At 36.8% G+C, this 16,496-nt stretch overlaps 1 protein-coding gene across 1 annotated transcript in view; it reads right to left on the bottom strand.

Moving 5' to 3' along the window:
- Positions 1-5,588: 5,588 nt before the first annotated feature.
- The window catches only part of LOC140467296 (mitogen-activated protein kinase 13-like), a 74,510-nt gene continuing 63,602 nt past the window's right edge, over positions 5,589-16,496 (bottom strand). Inside the window, exons 10-12 of the mRNA XM_072563561.1 lie at positions 15,695-15,773; positions 6,576-6,749; positions 5,589-6,318 (exon numbers count right to left, since the gene is read on the bottom strand). Coding sequence (XP_072419662.1) covers positions 6,242-6,318; positions 6,576-6,749; positions 15,695-15,773 — 330 coding nt within the window. The 3' untranslated portion in view covers positions 5,589-6,241. The remainder of the gene's footprint in view (positions 6,319-6,575; positions 6,750-15,694; positions 15,774-16,496) is intronic.

Here is a 16,496-nt window from a genome sequence, read left to right as displayed (position 1 = left end):
CTGGTACCTTTGCATCAACTCTTTAAAAAGGGTCAGCCTTGGAAATGGTCGCGTAGCCAAGACACACAGTTTTCAGGAAAGTGAACAAACATTCTGATCCCAAGTGAGATATATTTCTGCCTCCCCACATGGTATTGTAGTAGTATTAGCTCATAGGTGGCCTGCTGAAGAGGAACACCCAATAGCATATACATCCAGGACTCTGGCTAATTTAGAGTGTAAATATGCTCAATAGAGAAGGAAGATTTGGTACTCTTATTTGGAGTCAGAAAGTTCTACCAAATTTTTTACAGACATAAATTTTTAAGAATAATGGACCACAAGTCCCTGCTAGGTCTACTTAAAGAGGATAAGGCAGTGCATCCCGTAGCTTCAGGCCGAATTCAATGGTGGGCTCCAATTCTAAGTGCATATAATTACAAGTTGGAACACCATCCAGGAGGCTAAGTCGCAAATGCAGCTGCATTGAGCTGTCTCCTATTGGCAGATACCACCAGTGATACTGTAATGGTTTTAAATTTTCTGGACACACTTCCAGTCACAGCTGACAATATTACACTTTAGACATAGCAAGATCCAGTCTTGGCAAAACTGAGACAGCTGGTGGTGATGAAGGAAACCAAAGGGTCATCACAACCAGATTTGAAACCTTTTTGAAGCAGGAGAGACCAGATCACAGTAGAGGATGGAATGATATTATTATGAGGAGCAAGAGTGATTATCTTGAGCAAAAAGTGCAGTCAGATACTGGCTGAACTCCATCAAGGTCACCCAGGGGTTTCCAAAATAAAGATGTTGACAAGAAGTTATATCTGGTGGCCAGGATTGAATGCAGACATAGCTCCATTGGTAAGGCAGTGCCCAGAGTGCCAGCATGAAAAGAATTACCACCAGCAGCAGCCCCACATTTTGGGGTATGGCTGGGTAAACCCTAGACTTGGTACACATCAACTGTGAAGGTCCTTTCATGGGCTCAATGTTATTAGTCTTTGTGGATGCCCACTCAGAGTGGCTGGACGTGCATATAGTTCAATCATCAAACACAAAGATGATGATAGAAAAGCTACGCGCATCTGTTGCAATACACAGACTCCCGGAAGTGTTGGTCACAGGTAACGGGCCATTGTATACCAGCAGGGAACTTGAGTATTTCCTACAGTCAAGTGGTGATTGTTATATAAGAAGAGCTCCACACTATCCATCATTAAATAGTCTGGCAAAAACAGCAGTTGAAACTTCAAACGCAGGCTTAAAAAAAAGCCTAATATTCACAAGATGCCAAATTGTCCCAGTTGCTACCTGATTATCGAGCCAAACATCAAGAAATATAGAGATAGATCCAATAGAGTTGCTAAAGGGGAGAACATTCCACACCACGTTGCATCAGATCTTCCCAGACCTGGAAGGGTGGTGAAATGGCATCAAGAACACAATGCTGTACAAAAGACTGCTAATTGAGAGTGACATTTTCTTCAACAGACAAAATTTAATGTGGAAACTACAGGAATGGCCGTACATGTGTGAGAGGCATGGTTAAGGCGAGGAGAAAGTGAGGACTGCAGATGCTGGAGATCAGAGTTGAAAAGTGTGGTGCTGGAGAAGCACATCCAGTCAGGCAGCATCCGAGGAGCAGGAGAGTCGACGTTTTGAGCGTAAGCTCTCCATCAGGAATGAGGTAGTTACCCAAGGGGGCTGAGAGATAAATGGGAGGAGGTAGAACTGGGGAAAGGTAGCTGGGAATGCGATAGGTAGATGGAGGTGGGAGGTAACGGTGATATTTCAGAAAGGAGAGTGGAGCAGATGGGTGGGAAGGAAGATGGACAGGTAGGACAGTTCAAGAGAGTGGTGCCAAGTTGGAAGGATGGATCGAGGATGTTGGGGAGAAGGGGAAATGAAACTGGTGAAAGACGCGAGATCAAGTCCATTGATGTATAAAGGTTGAACAAGCACATACAAAAGCTGCAAATTCACAAATGGTATGGGATCAAAACATGCCCAGCTTCTCAACAGCCTTACTGATTGTACTGGAACCCGTGGGTTCTCCCTCTCTGTCAAGTGTTGAAAATACCTACGAATCGGAGATGGACACAGCCAATGTCGCCGCCTCAATGTCTTTGCCACCTGAAGAATGAAATTAATTTTTTCTGAGATTTGCGAGGTACAAGAAGTGAGCTACGTGTGTAACAGAGGCAAGGTTGGAGTAGCAGTAAAATCCCCCAGAACGAGCTACAAAAACAAGAACTAGCCTATGTCCTCGGATTCAGAGGGGAAAAGGTGTAGTGATTGTAACAGGGTCAGCCAGGTGGACCTTAGTTCCCTGATTGGGGCTGTTAATCTGGTCCAGGAGCCCTAGCTGACTGATACAAACAGGAGCATCTGAGGGAGCTGGATCAGTGTCAAGGACTCTCCACTAGAAAATAAAGGGTGACTTGGTGATGGGATACCAGCCACTGTGGAGTCATTCAATCTGCCTTTTGACCAGACTTCAATCCATCCTAATATATTACCTCTGATATCATGCATTTAATTTGATTTACTGACCTCAATTGAACTTTATCAAAATCTTTCTGAAAATTCAAAAGAAAGCCACACCCACTGGTTCCCGTTATTCAACTTTGCTAATAACTAACAAAACCCTTATCAGGTTTGTTAAATATGATCTTTCATTCATAGATATGCATTGACTATGTCTAATTGAAGATTATTTTCTTAACATCCAGTAATCACATATTTTGTTTTCCCAATTATGTATGTCAGGCTAAAATATCTGTAGTTCTCTGTGTTATTGCTCCTTACTTTCTTAAATAAGGTTACATTTGCAATGTAATCTGCTGGCACCATAACAGAATTTGAAGAATGATTATCAATGCATCCACTATCTCTGTAGCCATCTGTTTTGACACTAGGGTGAAGGTCATTGGGTCCCAAGGATTTGCCAACTTTTAGTCTCAATAATTTCTCCTATGCTACTTATTTTTACTGAGGAGTTTCTCAGAGCAGTGGCCTGCATCACCCTCAGCCACATCATCAATGACCGTCCCTACATCCTAAATTCAGAACTACACCAAATTATGAAGGGTAGTTTAATATATAGACATACGGAATAAGAGCTGAAGCAGACCATTTAGCCCCTTGAACTTGCAATCCCATTCAATAAGATCATGTCTAGTCTGTTTGTTCCAAATTTCATTTTTTTCTATCTTGCCCACATCCCATACAATATTTTTTAAAACATAATTTATTTTGCTAAAACATAGCTAACAAAAAATGTCTACTTGTGTTTGGCAATACTATCTAAACTAACTGACTCTGGAAAATCTGTTTTGTGTATTTTCTGCTTGCAATAATGACATCTAGATAAAGTTCACTTTCCCTTTTCTGATCTTGAATGCATTCTTCCAACGTATTTTTATTTTATTACTCAATATTGATACGAAACAAAAAATGGTGGAGGAAACAATGAACATGTTCACAAATTAAATAAAATTGAATGATTCCACATGTAATACAAAATAATTAGTAAATTCTTGCATTTCCCATGAAAACATTTAGTTAATCACCAGAATTGCAATGAAAAAATATTCTACTGAACCGATTCATATTAAAATGCTTGTATAGCAACTCTAAGAAAGAAACAAATTTTCTACTTTTTCAACACACACAATGCATAATCAACATGGTAATGCATAAAATATCCACATTATAATCTAGTTTGCTAGTTTTGCCATATTCACTGCTTTGATAAGACAGAAAATAACATGTTACAATCTCATCAGGACTTAGACAGAAATCCCTGTTCTAATTTCTATCTTTGTATTTCTCAGAGCAAAACCTGAGTGTACAAAACTGTAAAAGTTGTGGTTAGAAAAATAAATTGGATTCAGATTGGCCTAAATTTACCTAATATTTTATGCAGCAAATATTTATTGACACTTGTTTATTTAATCAAGTACTTTAGAAGACAGCTATAAGTAAAATTCAACCAGGTTTAGTTCTTCTATAGAACTGCCATTCCAAATAAAACAGATGAAAGGCATCAGCTTCAACTGCAAATTTCCTACCTTGTCTAATGCCACAATCCAATTGTTTTACTTGGCAATAGTTTAGTTGCTGAACCTGTAATCTCCAAGGGAAGTAATTTCAAGCAAATAAAAGTAATAGTGAAACTGTTAAATTGAAGTTGTAATTTTATTTTAAGCAGGTCAAGCAATCTTACGGACATTACTTCCCAATAAATGTTTTCTATTAGCTTTCAACTTGCAATATTAAGCCAATGTTGTCATGCAGGAATGTTTATATCTTCATTTTCTATTTCTTAAAACATCATTTTTTGTGAAGTGGAAAAAGCAGATTCATCAAAGAGAGAAAAATAAGTTGCAATTGCCACATCTGAGAAATGTCCCAAAAGGTTTAATATTTTATGCAATTTAAAATAAAATGAATTGCCATCACAAGTAGATGAAAGGTGCAACAATTTTAGGCATATTAGTAGTTGATAAATAGCAGATGAATAATCAAATGACCTCTTATTCTTGATGCTGGTCAAGACATTAATTATATAACAACTCCCTTCTTTTCAAGTCATGGCATTAGATTTTAATGCCCTTTAGGATCAGAGAATTAACAGATGGCTCCATAGTTTAACTTTTCATTTGCAGGCTGGCACCTCTGACAATGCAGTACCCCTGCAATATTGTAATATATTGTCAACAAAGCTACAAGTATCCACGTCATTGTATTTTTTGGCTTCCTTGATTCTTAGTTGGTTAGTTCTTAGTATATATCTAGTTCTCCGCATCTCAAAGATCAAGGTAAATTTAAAGTATGCCCTGTACGTCAATAAAGAATGTGTTTTTAGTTCATTCTCGCTGCTTTTATTTGCATTTTCTCACTTCATCCTTCTCACCTCAGAAAGGAGGAGCATAATACACTTTTTTTGTCTTAAACCTTAATTATCAAACACATTTATTGAATAAATGGAAGAATGGTAGCAGTAATACAACATATGCTTTTCCATCAGTTCTTAAAATTAGCTACTGCTTACATTGTAAAACATAACAATTTGCAACTAATAATACTATATGATAATACTTGTCCTTTACTTAACCTACAAAACAGATCAAACACTATCTTCTTGGAGACTTTAGCTACTTCACAAAATACATTCAAAGTGAAAAGGTTTTAGACTTGGCAAATTTCACTGCTTTTCTACATGGAATGCAGTGATTAACCAAAACATTTGCTGCTATCACCGCCTTTCAAAGAATTGGAACGGGAAATGTTTGCTGGTCTTGCAAATGGTACTGGATATATTAAAAAGTCAAATAACTTTCCATTAACTTATAAAGAAACTATCACTTGACTGATGAGATTTATTTTAGTTGCTCAGCAGTAACTTCTAATTTAAGTCTAAATCTGAATTTAAGGCAAATGCTTTTCCCATGTTATAGAAGATGAATTGACTATTTTGAAGAAGTGGATACATAGAGAGTAGTAATCCACTGAAATAAACATTTCAGAAACTTGACAATTAAAAAAAACACATTTACATATGACAAGTGTAATAAAATATTTATTGATTTCAAAGCTTTAATTTAGCATTATTTATGATTACAGTGGAGATTCAAAATGCACAATGAATGTTAATGGGTATGAAATGCCTACTGAAGATTTTATGGTTGGTTTTAAATTTCTGGAAAGTCAGTAATTGTTCAGTAGTGGATTGTTAATCTATTATATATACTTTCAGATTTTCCTTTTGATTGAAATAAATAGAATTTGAAATTCAGGGATAGGTATATAATGGGCTGCCAATTCTTGACCATTGCCCCATCACCAAAAATTGAAATGATAATGTCAGCCCTCAGCCCTTTTAGTTTTACCAAAGAAAATAATATTCTTTTTTTTTCCATGTGCAATGAACATTTTGTTTATTATATGTAGTAGAGTTGTTACAGAGACACTAACATTTACATCCACTTTTTCTAACAACGACACTTAAGTCATCAATAATTTTATGGAAACTTATTAATTGAATGCTAATCAGATACAGTTTGATTTAAGTGATTCAAGTTTAGAATTGATACAATTCTGTAACTTATAAACATGCATATACATTTGAGAGTTTTAAAGCTACAAAAATGGAATACTTTGAACATTTAAGAAAGATGGTGGCATTTTCATGTGTTATTCCCTCACAAATTGTGTATCAGACTAAATTGGCGACAAGGTGGCCACAGATCTAAAATGCTGTTTCCATAGGTTTCTTCTTTAGACTTGAAAAGGGAACAAATTTCATCACCTCCTGAAATGCATGTCCTGAAAATAATAGTATTATATTAAACGTCTTTCTAATGTACATCTTCAAGTTTAATTGATATATAGTTTATCTATATAATTTTGAACTGTTTGTACATGATCAGAGTCTTGATAGAGCAAATTGAATTTGAATATTTTTAAATACGATCCATGTTGTCTTATAATAGCTTTTCCTCTTTTCAAACAATCCACGAACTGATCGGTATTAATGAGTACATCAAGAAATATTGATTATTTATCATTTAATAATTACTCACTCTTCCACAAATCAACTGACAACTTCAGCTGGTCCAAAGAATCATCAAAAGGGTCAGGCTTAGTCATGTCTTCTAGATCACGAAATGGTTCAAAGTAGGGGTGACTCAGAGCTTCAGCAGCTGAAACACGCTTGTCTGCATCCAACACTAACATTTTCTCCAGAAGGTCCACAGCTAAGATGTAAGTGAAATTTAAAAAGGAAGGAAAACTCGTCATGACCCAAAATTCACATTCAGAAATACATTTATGCATTCATATCATTATTAAAATCTAAATTCATCTATATTCTTTTCTAGATGAAACCAATTCCTATGAAGTACCTTGATGTTCCTAAATATTAGTTACACAAATGTCATTTCATGGATGACAATGGGTTTGATTCAGTTGAATAAAATGATAATTTATTTTTAAGGCCAAGAAAGAGTGGTTCTCATTCTTCATGAGATTTTCCATATCTGGTAAATCGGCTAACACCAGAAATGACATGACAAGAGTTTTAAAAATCAATCATTCTGAAAGTCACCTGCTAAGAAAACTAAATCCACATATAACTTAATAAATAAATATTAACAGATAAATCGGCACAAAAATTGGATTAGAAATTCAATTGAAATTAAAATTAGTTGGTGGGGTAGAGACAAAGCTTAAGGCCTAAGGCCTTAAGCCTAAGGCCTCACCCAACTGGAGAGTCAGTGCAACAGAACAAACCCCCGTTCATTCTCATCCAAGGTCAGATACTCTATCCTGAATTTTGGAGATGAAGTTATTTGTCTCATGAGGCATTCAGGTGGTGGCTATGATGATGCATCAGTTATAATGGCCCTGGAAAAAGATGATTTGCTCATCTAATGGAATGCATGGTCCTGAGGTGTGAAGGACTAATATGAATACAGAAAATAAAATAATTTACATCATCAGTTGAAAGTGATGTAAGAGCAACGTGCCTACAAAGAGATGGTTTCTCGCAGCCTCATGTGAGAAATAATGTCTGGCCTGTATCTATTTAATGTTTAGTATGTTTGAATAAAAAGATAATATTTGATATGACATCAAAAGACCCTTGTAATATTTACCAACATCTTTCCTGGACCCAACCACAATATAATGCACAAAAAGATCTGTTTTTGAATTTAGTAGAGTCACTCAATGCTAGAGAAGGAACTGATCACTGCAGGAAAGTTAATCAAATAAAGGAATCATGCCTGGTCCAGAAGGAACATGCCTTCTCTATAAAATTTGAAATCTTTGTTTAAATAAATTGTGGTTGAATTTAATAAGGCAAAAATATCTTTTTCACGAGGGTTGTCCTGTTCCATTGACACTTTTGTGGGTAAGAGGGAATGTATAATATCAAATACCCTGTTGACAAATACTATCCTATCCTAGGGAAATTTCAATATTAGACAAAGTCTGAATTACTATTTAATTCAGGATACTAGTAAATGATAGAAAGATGGATTTGTGGATCTGCTATTTATTTCTGGAAAGATTCCCATTTTATGTTGAACAAAGTCCAAGATTTGTAAACAATTAATGTCGAGTATTGTTTGTTTGATGATTCTGTAGCTCAATGGGACAGTGAATGAATACATTTCTACTCAACTGGCATTCAACAACGGAAAGGATGCTGGTTTTTGAATTATGTTGACAATCTCGACAAAAGAATAGATACCACAAATAGGAATGAATGGTCTAACTCAGAGCTTCCAAAACAATAATGCTGAACCCCAGTGCTAATGACGGGCAAGAAGGGTCACAAACTCTGAAGCAGCAATAGCAGCTATAGATTGGATATCTAAATTTGAACTATCTGCATTTGGATAATTTGCTTTTTTTTTTGCTGATGTGCATGGCCTAACAAAACAATTTGTGAAGCCCCAACTGCTAACAGCAACCCAGCCTGCAAAATATTGAGGCGCTTTGGGTTTTTTTTGTATCTATACTCCTGAACACTACCCTTCCAATTTTCACTCTGCAACTATTCCTAATGTGAGATCAACAAAGTAAATAAGTAAATGGTAGTTTACATGGCAATAGTTTGATTAACTTGAAGGAAATTGTCAATTAAACTCCACACTCATTGAATATTCCATTCAATGCCTCATTCCAGTATCTGTACAATGAGTAGTGTGGTTCAAAACATGGCCAATCAGTTAGGCACAGCATGACTAATGATTGCAAGCACCCTGCTCTAATGAACATTTTACTTTGTCATGTGCAGGAGCAGATTCATTAGCAAATATATGACTGAAGGTTAACAAGGAGAAACAAAACTAAAAGTTCTGACACAGCACTTTCAAATAGGGGCTACAAACTCTGGAATTGCACATACATGTCAAATATTTTTCTGGCCTTAAAGTGAAGGAGTGAGTACTTGAATTGGTATGTAATAAGTGAGTGTAATTCAGAGTTTCCATTTGAGCTGAAATTTAAGTCTTCATTCTAAATAAATAGTTTATTTTTCTCAAACTGAATGCAAAATATAAATAAATGTTCACTGGTTTAAAAATTACTTTGACATAAAAAGAGATAAATACAAGTAACAGACTAACTTAGTAAAGGTTGATAATTGTACAAAAACAATTCATCCACAGTGGTGGCAGCAGATTGTTTGGAATGTCAGGAATGTTCTGAAGAGCTGCCCAAGGTCATAGTAGTTACAAAGATAATGAAAATACACAGGTCTGAATTATATGAGGCAGATTGGTGCCAAAGATGAATAACCAGCAGATTAATGAAAATCTGTGTCTTTTTTGATCAAATGTCCTTTAAAACATCCTCAAACAAATTGTGTATTCTCAGAGTTTTCAATGTTCATAATAGGATATTCTTTGTGTAAATTGATCTGTCAGCTGTTGTTCCTGAATATCTTTTGTTTTGTAACATCCAACAGTTAGCTATTTGAAAAATCAAGTGGGATAATATAGAAATATAGGGTTTGAAGTAGGAGTAAACTGCTTAGCCGTACGAGCATGCTCCAACATTCAGATCTAGTTATGGTCTCAACTCCAACTTCTTGTCTGCACCCTGTAACTCTTGATTCCCTTGTCTATCAAAATCCTAACTCAAAGTTAAAGAAAGTTAAAGACTCAGCTTGGCTTCTATGGAAGAGAATTATACACATTAACAACCGTTTGAGAGGAAAAAAATGCCCCTCATCGCTGTCTTCCCACAAAGGAGAAACATAAGACACATTGGGTGAAATCCATATAGAGATCTGAATGATGTGGAGTATGGGAATAGTTGTTGCAGAATCACAGGGAAAGTATGGTGAAGCCTACCTTGACATAGGGAACAACTCACTGCATTTGTTATGTGGCATGGCAAATTTCTCATTGGGCATGGCGAGTTGCCAATTAAGACATATTAAGATTATTAAACACTTCATTAATGGCACAATTCACCTCATTTACTTTCAGTTTTATCAAACATACCAATAAGCTAGATATAGAAATCAGAGTGGAGGAGGTACTTGACCTGAGCACACAGCTTACTCCAAAGGATTTCCACACTGGATCTCAGGCTTCACATGGGCATTGGTCCCATACATCAGCATTCTAAATGTGCGAGCCTCTAAGAACGGTCATGACATGTCCAGAGTCTACTTACTTTAATGCTGCATCTCAGGATTTACTGAAATCCTACCATTGCAAAGGCTGCAAGGCCACTGTGTGCTCAGAGAGACATAATCAACTCATGGAGTAGACCAGGGTGCATCTCTGACCTATTTGTTTGTTCTCTTAGAGCTCATTCACTTTGCGCCTACCTAGATGTTCACAGCAATTCTGCTTTGTCTATTTGTATTTTGAAGCAGATATAAGGAAGTAATGCCAGTACATTTAACACTGAAATAAAGCCAGGAAACTTGTAATGGTTGGGAGCAGTCCTTAATCAAATCAAGGAAGATAGTCTTTGGTCCCAGTACATTAACTGAAGGTCACCCTCCAATACCAATTCTTGAACATGAGCAATCAGCCACCCAGAGAGATCAGAATCAAGATTTTCTTCTCATAAGGGGTTAGGAGCTGTATATTGGCCAGCCCACCACTTGTTTGACTTTTTCCACCCCAGTGTGTGTGTGTGTGTGTGTGTCTGTGTGTGTGGTTGGGGGTGGGGGGTTGGTGTGAGAGAGTGAGACAGAGAGGTATTAAGTGAGATGAAAGTGAATGGCACAGCTATTATTTTTGGTACAAATGGGAAAGTGTCCCAAACAACTGAGTAGACAGCACAGAGGCCATGCAGGGTTACTGGTATCAGGATTGGGATAAATGAGGGAAAATGTTGTAGTCAATAATGAGAAAGGTAGAGCATGGTCCCTGGTAAGAAGTGGGATCACTAGCAAAGATAAGAGTGAGTGTGATGTATTGGTGAGAAGATGGTGGCACTTCTGGTAGCCTAGAGAAGGCCATTGACCTTCTTCCTACAGTGTATCGCCTGACAGCCGAGATCCCAGTGTTGTGGCCATTATTTATTGTTCAATCAATAACAATAGAGGATCAGGTCATTTATTTAATGGAACCTTGTTCTGTGTGAATTGACTTGCTGTACTTCTCATACTACAATAGTGATTATATCTCAAAAGTAATTAACTGGTTGGAAAGCACTTTGGTCACAAAAGGTGCTCTGAAGGTGGTCAGGGGGAGAAATCATAGGGCCCGGTGCTCCTTCTGTTTCTGTGGGGGCCATACCACACACCCTTGCACCCTCCTCCCACTTTAAACCCTCAATAGCTTCTGTCAAGTGTTTTGCAATGCACTTTAAGTCATATAGAATAAAGTAGTGTGGGAGTGAAGGCTGCTAGTTAGGTCATTGATTCTTCCTCAGTTCTTTTAAAGAAAGGTCTAGTCAGACCTTACTACCACCCATTCTTACCTTTTTTTTCCTTCAAGTATTATCCAATTTCCTTTTGAACACTAATTTTTAACCTTTGTTATTATCAGGGAGGGAGTACATTCCAAATCCTCACAGCTTTTTGTGTAAATTTGTTTTGTTATATTGCTTCTGGTTCATTTGCCACTGAATTTAAATTTAGTTAAATTGGGCCTTTGATTACTCAATCATTGGAAATGGTTTCTATTTATTCTTTCAAAACCTTTATTATTTTATACACCTCAATCAGATCTCTTCACGCTTCAAGACCAGCTTTTCTGTCATCCCTCATCATCTTTTCTAACCCTCTGCAAAACTATCCTTCCTGCACCCAGAATTGGAAAACATGGTCCTAATAAAATTAAATTATTTTAGATATGTTCAGATAAACGTTTTCACTTTTGTACTCCAAGCATCTCTTTAAAATGGGCTTCAAGAGTACAAATTTCAGAAGAATATATTTCACCATCCCAATATTGTCAGACAATTGCACACAACTTGATCATTCATACCAAATTCCACTTCCTAGAATCTGGCACAATGTCAAGGATCAAACTGTTTCTCATGGGCTCTACCTGAGATTTTCTCGAGGGTTAATACTTTGTTTTTGAGGGTTAGATATTGGTTTCCAATGCCTATGCCAACCGTTCCACAAAGGCCTAGACTGGCCGACAGCAATCCTAGTGACTTGCTCACCACAGCACTAAACATCCCAGCTGTTCCTCTAATCTGCTTCTTGGAGAAAATACGAGGTAAAATAGCCTGTGTATGGAGGACTACTAGAAAGATAGAATATCTGATTGGAAGAGGAGCTGCTCACAGATTGTCTCTTTGTCATGCATGGGAACATTCTTGCTATGATGGTGGCTGCTTGAGAAAGAAACAGCGCTGCTCAAGCTTAGACATCTCTAAAGATAAGGGCCCAGTGATTAGCAGTGTCTGCAATATGAGGTCTCAAGATGAGGTGATTGACAATTGTACAATTGCTGCGACCATCAACAACCTATGATATCTAGTTTACAGTCGCCAAAACTGTTCTGAATATATACCAGTTAGTACAGTGATAATTCTATACAACACAATGGAAGATGTTCTCAGTATGAAGCTCTTTGATAATAGATACAACTGTCTCTGTGATGCACACAGTTTTCTTTTCATTCCCAAGTCCCTAAATTCTGTATCTCTGTCCTCAGCAGATCTACAAGATTACACTGTGCTCTAATGAGAGCAGTCCTAAGCTTGCCTTGGCACAAGGACCTACTCCTGAGCATAAGTGCTGGGCAAATCACCAACAGAAGCTTTATTCTCTAATCCACTTGCTGTGCCAATGTTTAGGCTGGTTCTTGAGCAGCCACCACCATATCTCCCATCAAAGATTTTCTTCCTTTGAGGCATCTCCTTTAGAGAGCTTTGCCTGTTGAGGAGGAGTTAGAGAAAAGAGCTAGAAAGGCATTTGATTTATTCATTGATATGAATAATAGTAATCATTATAATTTAAACCTAAGCTAGTTGAATATGCATAATAAAGAAGTACAGATAGTCCAGTGAAATTCTCAGCCTTGAAATTACTGATGCATACATTTCCACAAGGTTCATATATTTCAATAGCCTGCTGCTCAAGTTCATTGATGGTTATTAGATTAATTGGTATTCTCATGGATTTGCACTGTTTGGTCCCATGGAAAATGACATTGTGCTAGTGAGTTGCTTCTAAAATAGTCATTACAGATTTGCAGGGCTCATGCTTCATTCCACTCTCAGCATATGAGAGGTTCAAGCAGGGTGAGGAAGTGAGGAATCGGATGGTTGTATGAAGTGAAGAAGACATGCAGAGAAAAGTTAGCAGTTGTACAAAGGCTGTGTCTCTCAATGCCTTGACAGAGGGTGAGAGGCAAATGAAGAAGCAAAAAAGAGCTAAATGTGTTTAGAATGATTGCTTGTGTATTATGGTTTTACATTGGATGATGGAGAAAAATGGAACTTATTTCTCTGATGCTTCTTCCAGAACCCTGAAAATGTAAGAATGAAATGCAACTTCACTTTACCAGGTTCATCCATATTTTAAATAGTCTTTTGGCTGGTCCAGCTGAAATTACATCTGAAGTGGACAGGTTTCAGATTGAGTCAGGCATTTCAATGGGAAAGCTGTTAATGAGATAACAATGAGGTCTGGCAGTTAAAATAATCTGGGTTTGATTCTGGCTGAGAGGATGAGTTTTAAACTGAAACCAAAACTTCCCCACCAAAATGTTGTCCAGAGGTAAAATCTCAGCCTCTATCATGCCAACTCCGTCATTTTCAATTTTTCCTGTTTTTGTCTAAACTCCTCGCACTGGTCTGTCTGAACTTTATTTCTTTACTTGAGCACTTCTTTCTCATTCTGCCTGAACCGTTCATCCTTGCTCTTCATCTCCCCATATCTTTTACTCACCTGGGGTTCACTTTACTGTTCTTTTTTCACTTCTGTCAAAAGGCTGTGAGATTAACCCACACTCCAAAGATTTGAACACAATCTGGACTACTACTTCAGCTTTTTTTCACAGAAGGAACACTTAATTTTTAAGGTACTATCTTTCAGATATACGAAGGTCCCATCTGTGTTTTGAGATATATGTAGCTGGTCTCATGACAATATTTGAAGACTACCAAAGGAATTATTCTGTGTCCTAATAATATTTATTCAAATCCACCACCAACAAAACAGGCTAGTTTAATAATTTATTTTATCACTATTCAAGGGACTTTACTCTACACATTTTGTTCGTTGTTTTTCCCTGTATTATAACAATAACTACAGTTCATAATCTACTTAATGAGTTGTGAAGTCCTTGGGGCATCCTGTGAAAAATAGATAAATGCAACTTCTATCTTGTTATTTTAAAATTTTATATTTCCTTCCGATTACCACACTTCAAGATCGCCATCTCAGCCATCAAGAGGTGAGATACAAAAGTGGGCAGTATTGGTGTAATTTAACATTTTAAGATCAGAAATCAGCTGGTTAAAAAATACTTAAACCCAGAAGCATGACAACATCTGAGTGAGGCAAAGTGGTGGTTATGTGGCCTCTCACAATTCTATTTTCTTACTTCATTACACTCAGTGGCTGATCAATAGATGCTATCCTCTGTCAAACTGTTCGTCACCTAACTTTGCCTTAATTGTTTTTAACTGTTTGAATTTCCAGAGTTTTTGTGGGGGGGGGGGGGGGGGGGGGGGGGGGTTGGGTGGGGGCATTGGTTTGGTTTTGGAGCTGTTAGTCATGTAACCCTTGGTGGATTGAAATAAAACCAATTTCACTAAAAACAAGAACCAGTCAGCCTCAAAATTCAAACAGGTAAAACCAGTTCATTGCAACTGGACAAACTGTGTGGGACGGAGTGCTTATTTTCAAAAATAAGTATCCATTTACAACTGGGGGTCCATCCCCACTCATTCTCACTGTACTTAAAAAAGGCTATTGCAACAGTGAAGTATGTACATAAATGTGTTGTTTTATTTGTCTGCATCATTACACGCCCACAGCCCAATCCTGTCTGAATGCGACATGTATGCACAAGTACATGTCGCAGTCCACAATATAACTGATCTTACCGGTTGAGAATCACACACCAAAAGTACTGCTCTCAAATTGCTGGAGTAGAATATCTATAGCTTTACGTATAACATGAGAAGGACTGTTGCAGTGTTATGGAAAATACTGGAACAAAAAGTCTTTCCAAAACACTTCGATATTCAAAATTTAAACAGAAGCATCTTAAATATTTTAAATTATCCAAATATTCATTTTAATGTGACAGTGAACAAACATTTCTCAATATATTAACAGGTCTTTACAGCTTTGGATAAGCCTCTATATATCAAAACTTTAAGAAAAATGAAAATTCACTTTAACACCTCAGTGCTTTCCATAGAAGAATATCCTGGGATCACACAGATTGGATTATTTTACAAGTAATCATCGCCTCAACAATTTACATGACATGATTGCAATTGGGCTGACCCACACATAAAAAATCTAGTTTTCTAATTTGATGTTTGAAGGTAAAAAAATTTCTGACTGCTAATGTGTCATACAAATCAGTATTTGTAAAAGTTTTCAAGTTTTGACCATGCAAACCCCACCATATTGCAAAGGCTTAAAATTGGAAATGAGTTCAATTAGTTATTCACAATGGGAGAAAACAGGTTTTTAAGTGCTTTAGTCGATAAACAATTTACTTTGTTTATATGTGAACAAGTAACTTACCTAAAGGACTGATATTTGGAAATAGGGAAGTAAAATCTTTTTTCTTAATGTAGGGTAGAGATCTGATATAATGTCGAGCCTAAAAATGAAAAGTAAATATGTTAAGAGACCATAGGAAAGACGAGCAATAAATAATCTAATTTTACATTACTGAAGCAAACTTGAAACCTATGAATGTGAGAATATTGAATGTATGGTAAAAATGTAGCTATAAATTGGCAAAAGACATGGAGAAAACAACTGAGAAAAATAGTTACGAAAGGAGAAATCAGCCTTAAGGAGCAGGTATATAGAGAAATATTGAAAATTAATTGAGCAAAGTTAATTACAAAATTATTCAAACATTTAAACCAGAAAGAAATGCAAGAACAGTGTCACCATGAAGAAATGGTACATTAGAGATTAGTAGAGCACTGAAGAAGAATGACTTAAGAACAAATGGAAATCATGCATTAAGTACAAATTAAATTGACTCAATTAATTTGAAAATAATGAGCAGGAGTTTCCAATATGCCACCATGATTCAATGGATGTTTATTGCAGCTCCTGGTATTACAGTATCACTACACTGACTGGGCTAATACTAAGTTATTCGGTTACAACAGTGGCACACTCCCACCAGCATGTCTTGCTTCAAGGGGCCATTGTTAAGGTGGAGACTGAGACTCTTATACCCTTAGATCCTATGCTGTGTGATACACTGATTACACCATATTTCCTAAAAGTGTACTGTATACTTGCTCTTGGACATAATCAGTGATACGGGTGAAAATTGCCCTCAAGATTGCAAATGTTTTTGCAA

Source organism: Chiloscyllium punctatum, chromosome 45, assembly GCF_047496795.1.
Source record: "Chiloscyllium punctatum isolate Juve2018m chromosome 45, sChiPun1.3, whole genome shotgun sequence".
In the NCBI taxonomy this organism is placed as follows: Eukaryota; Metazoa; Chordata; class Chondrichthyes; order Orectolobiformes; family Hemiscylliidae; genus Chiloscyllium; species Chiloscyllium punctatum.
This window is presented reverse-complemented; position numbering and strand designations above follow the sequence as displayed.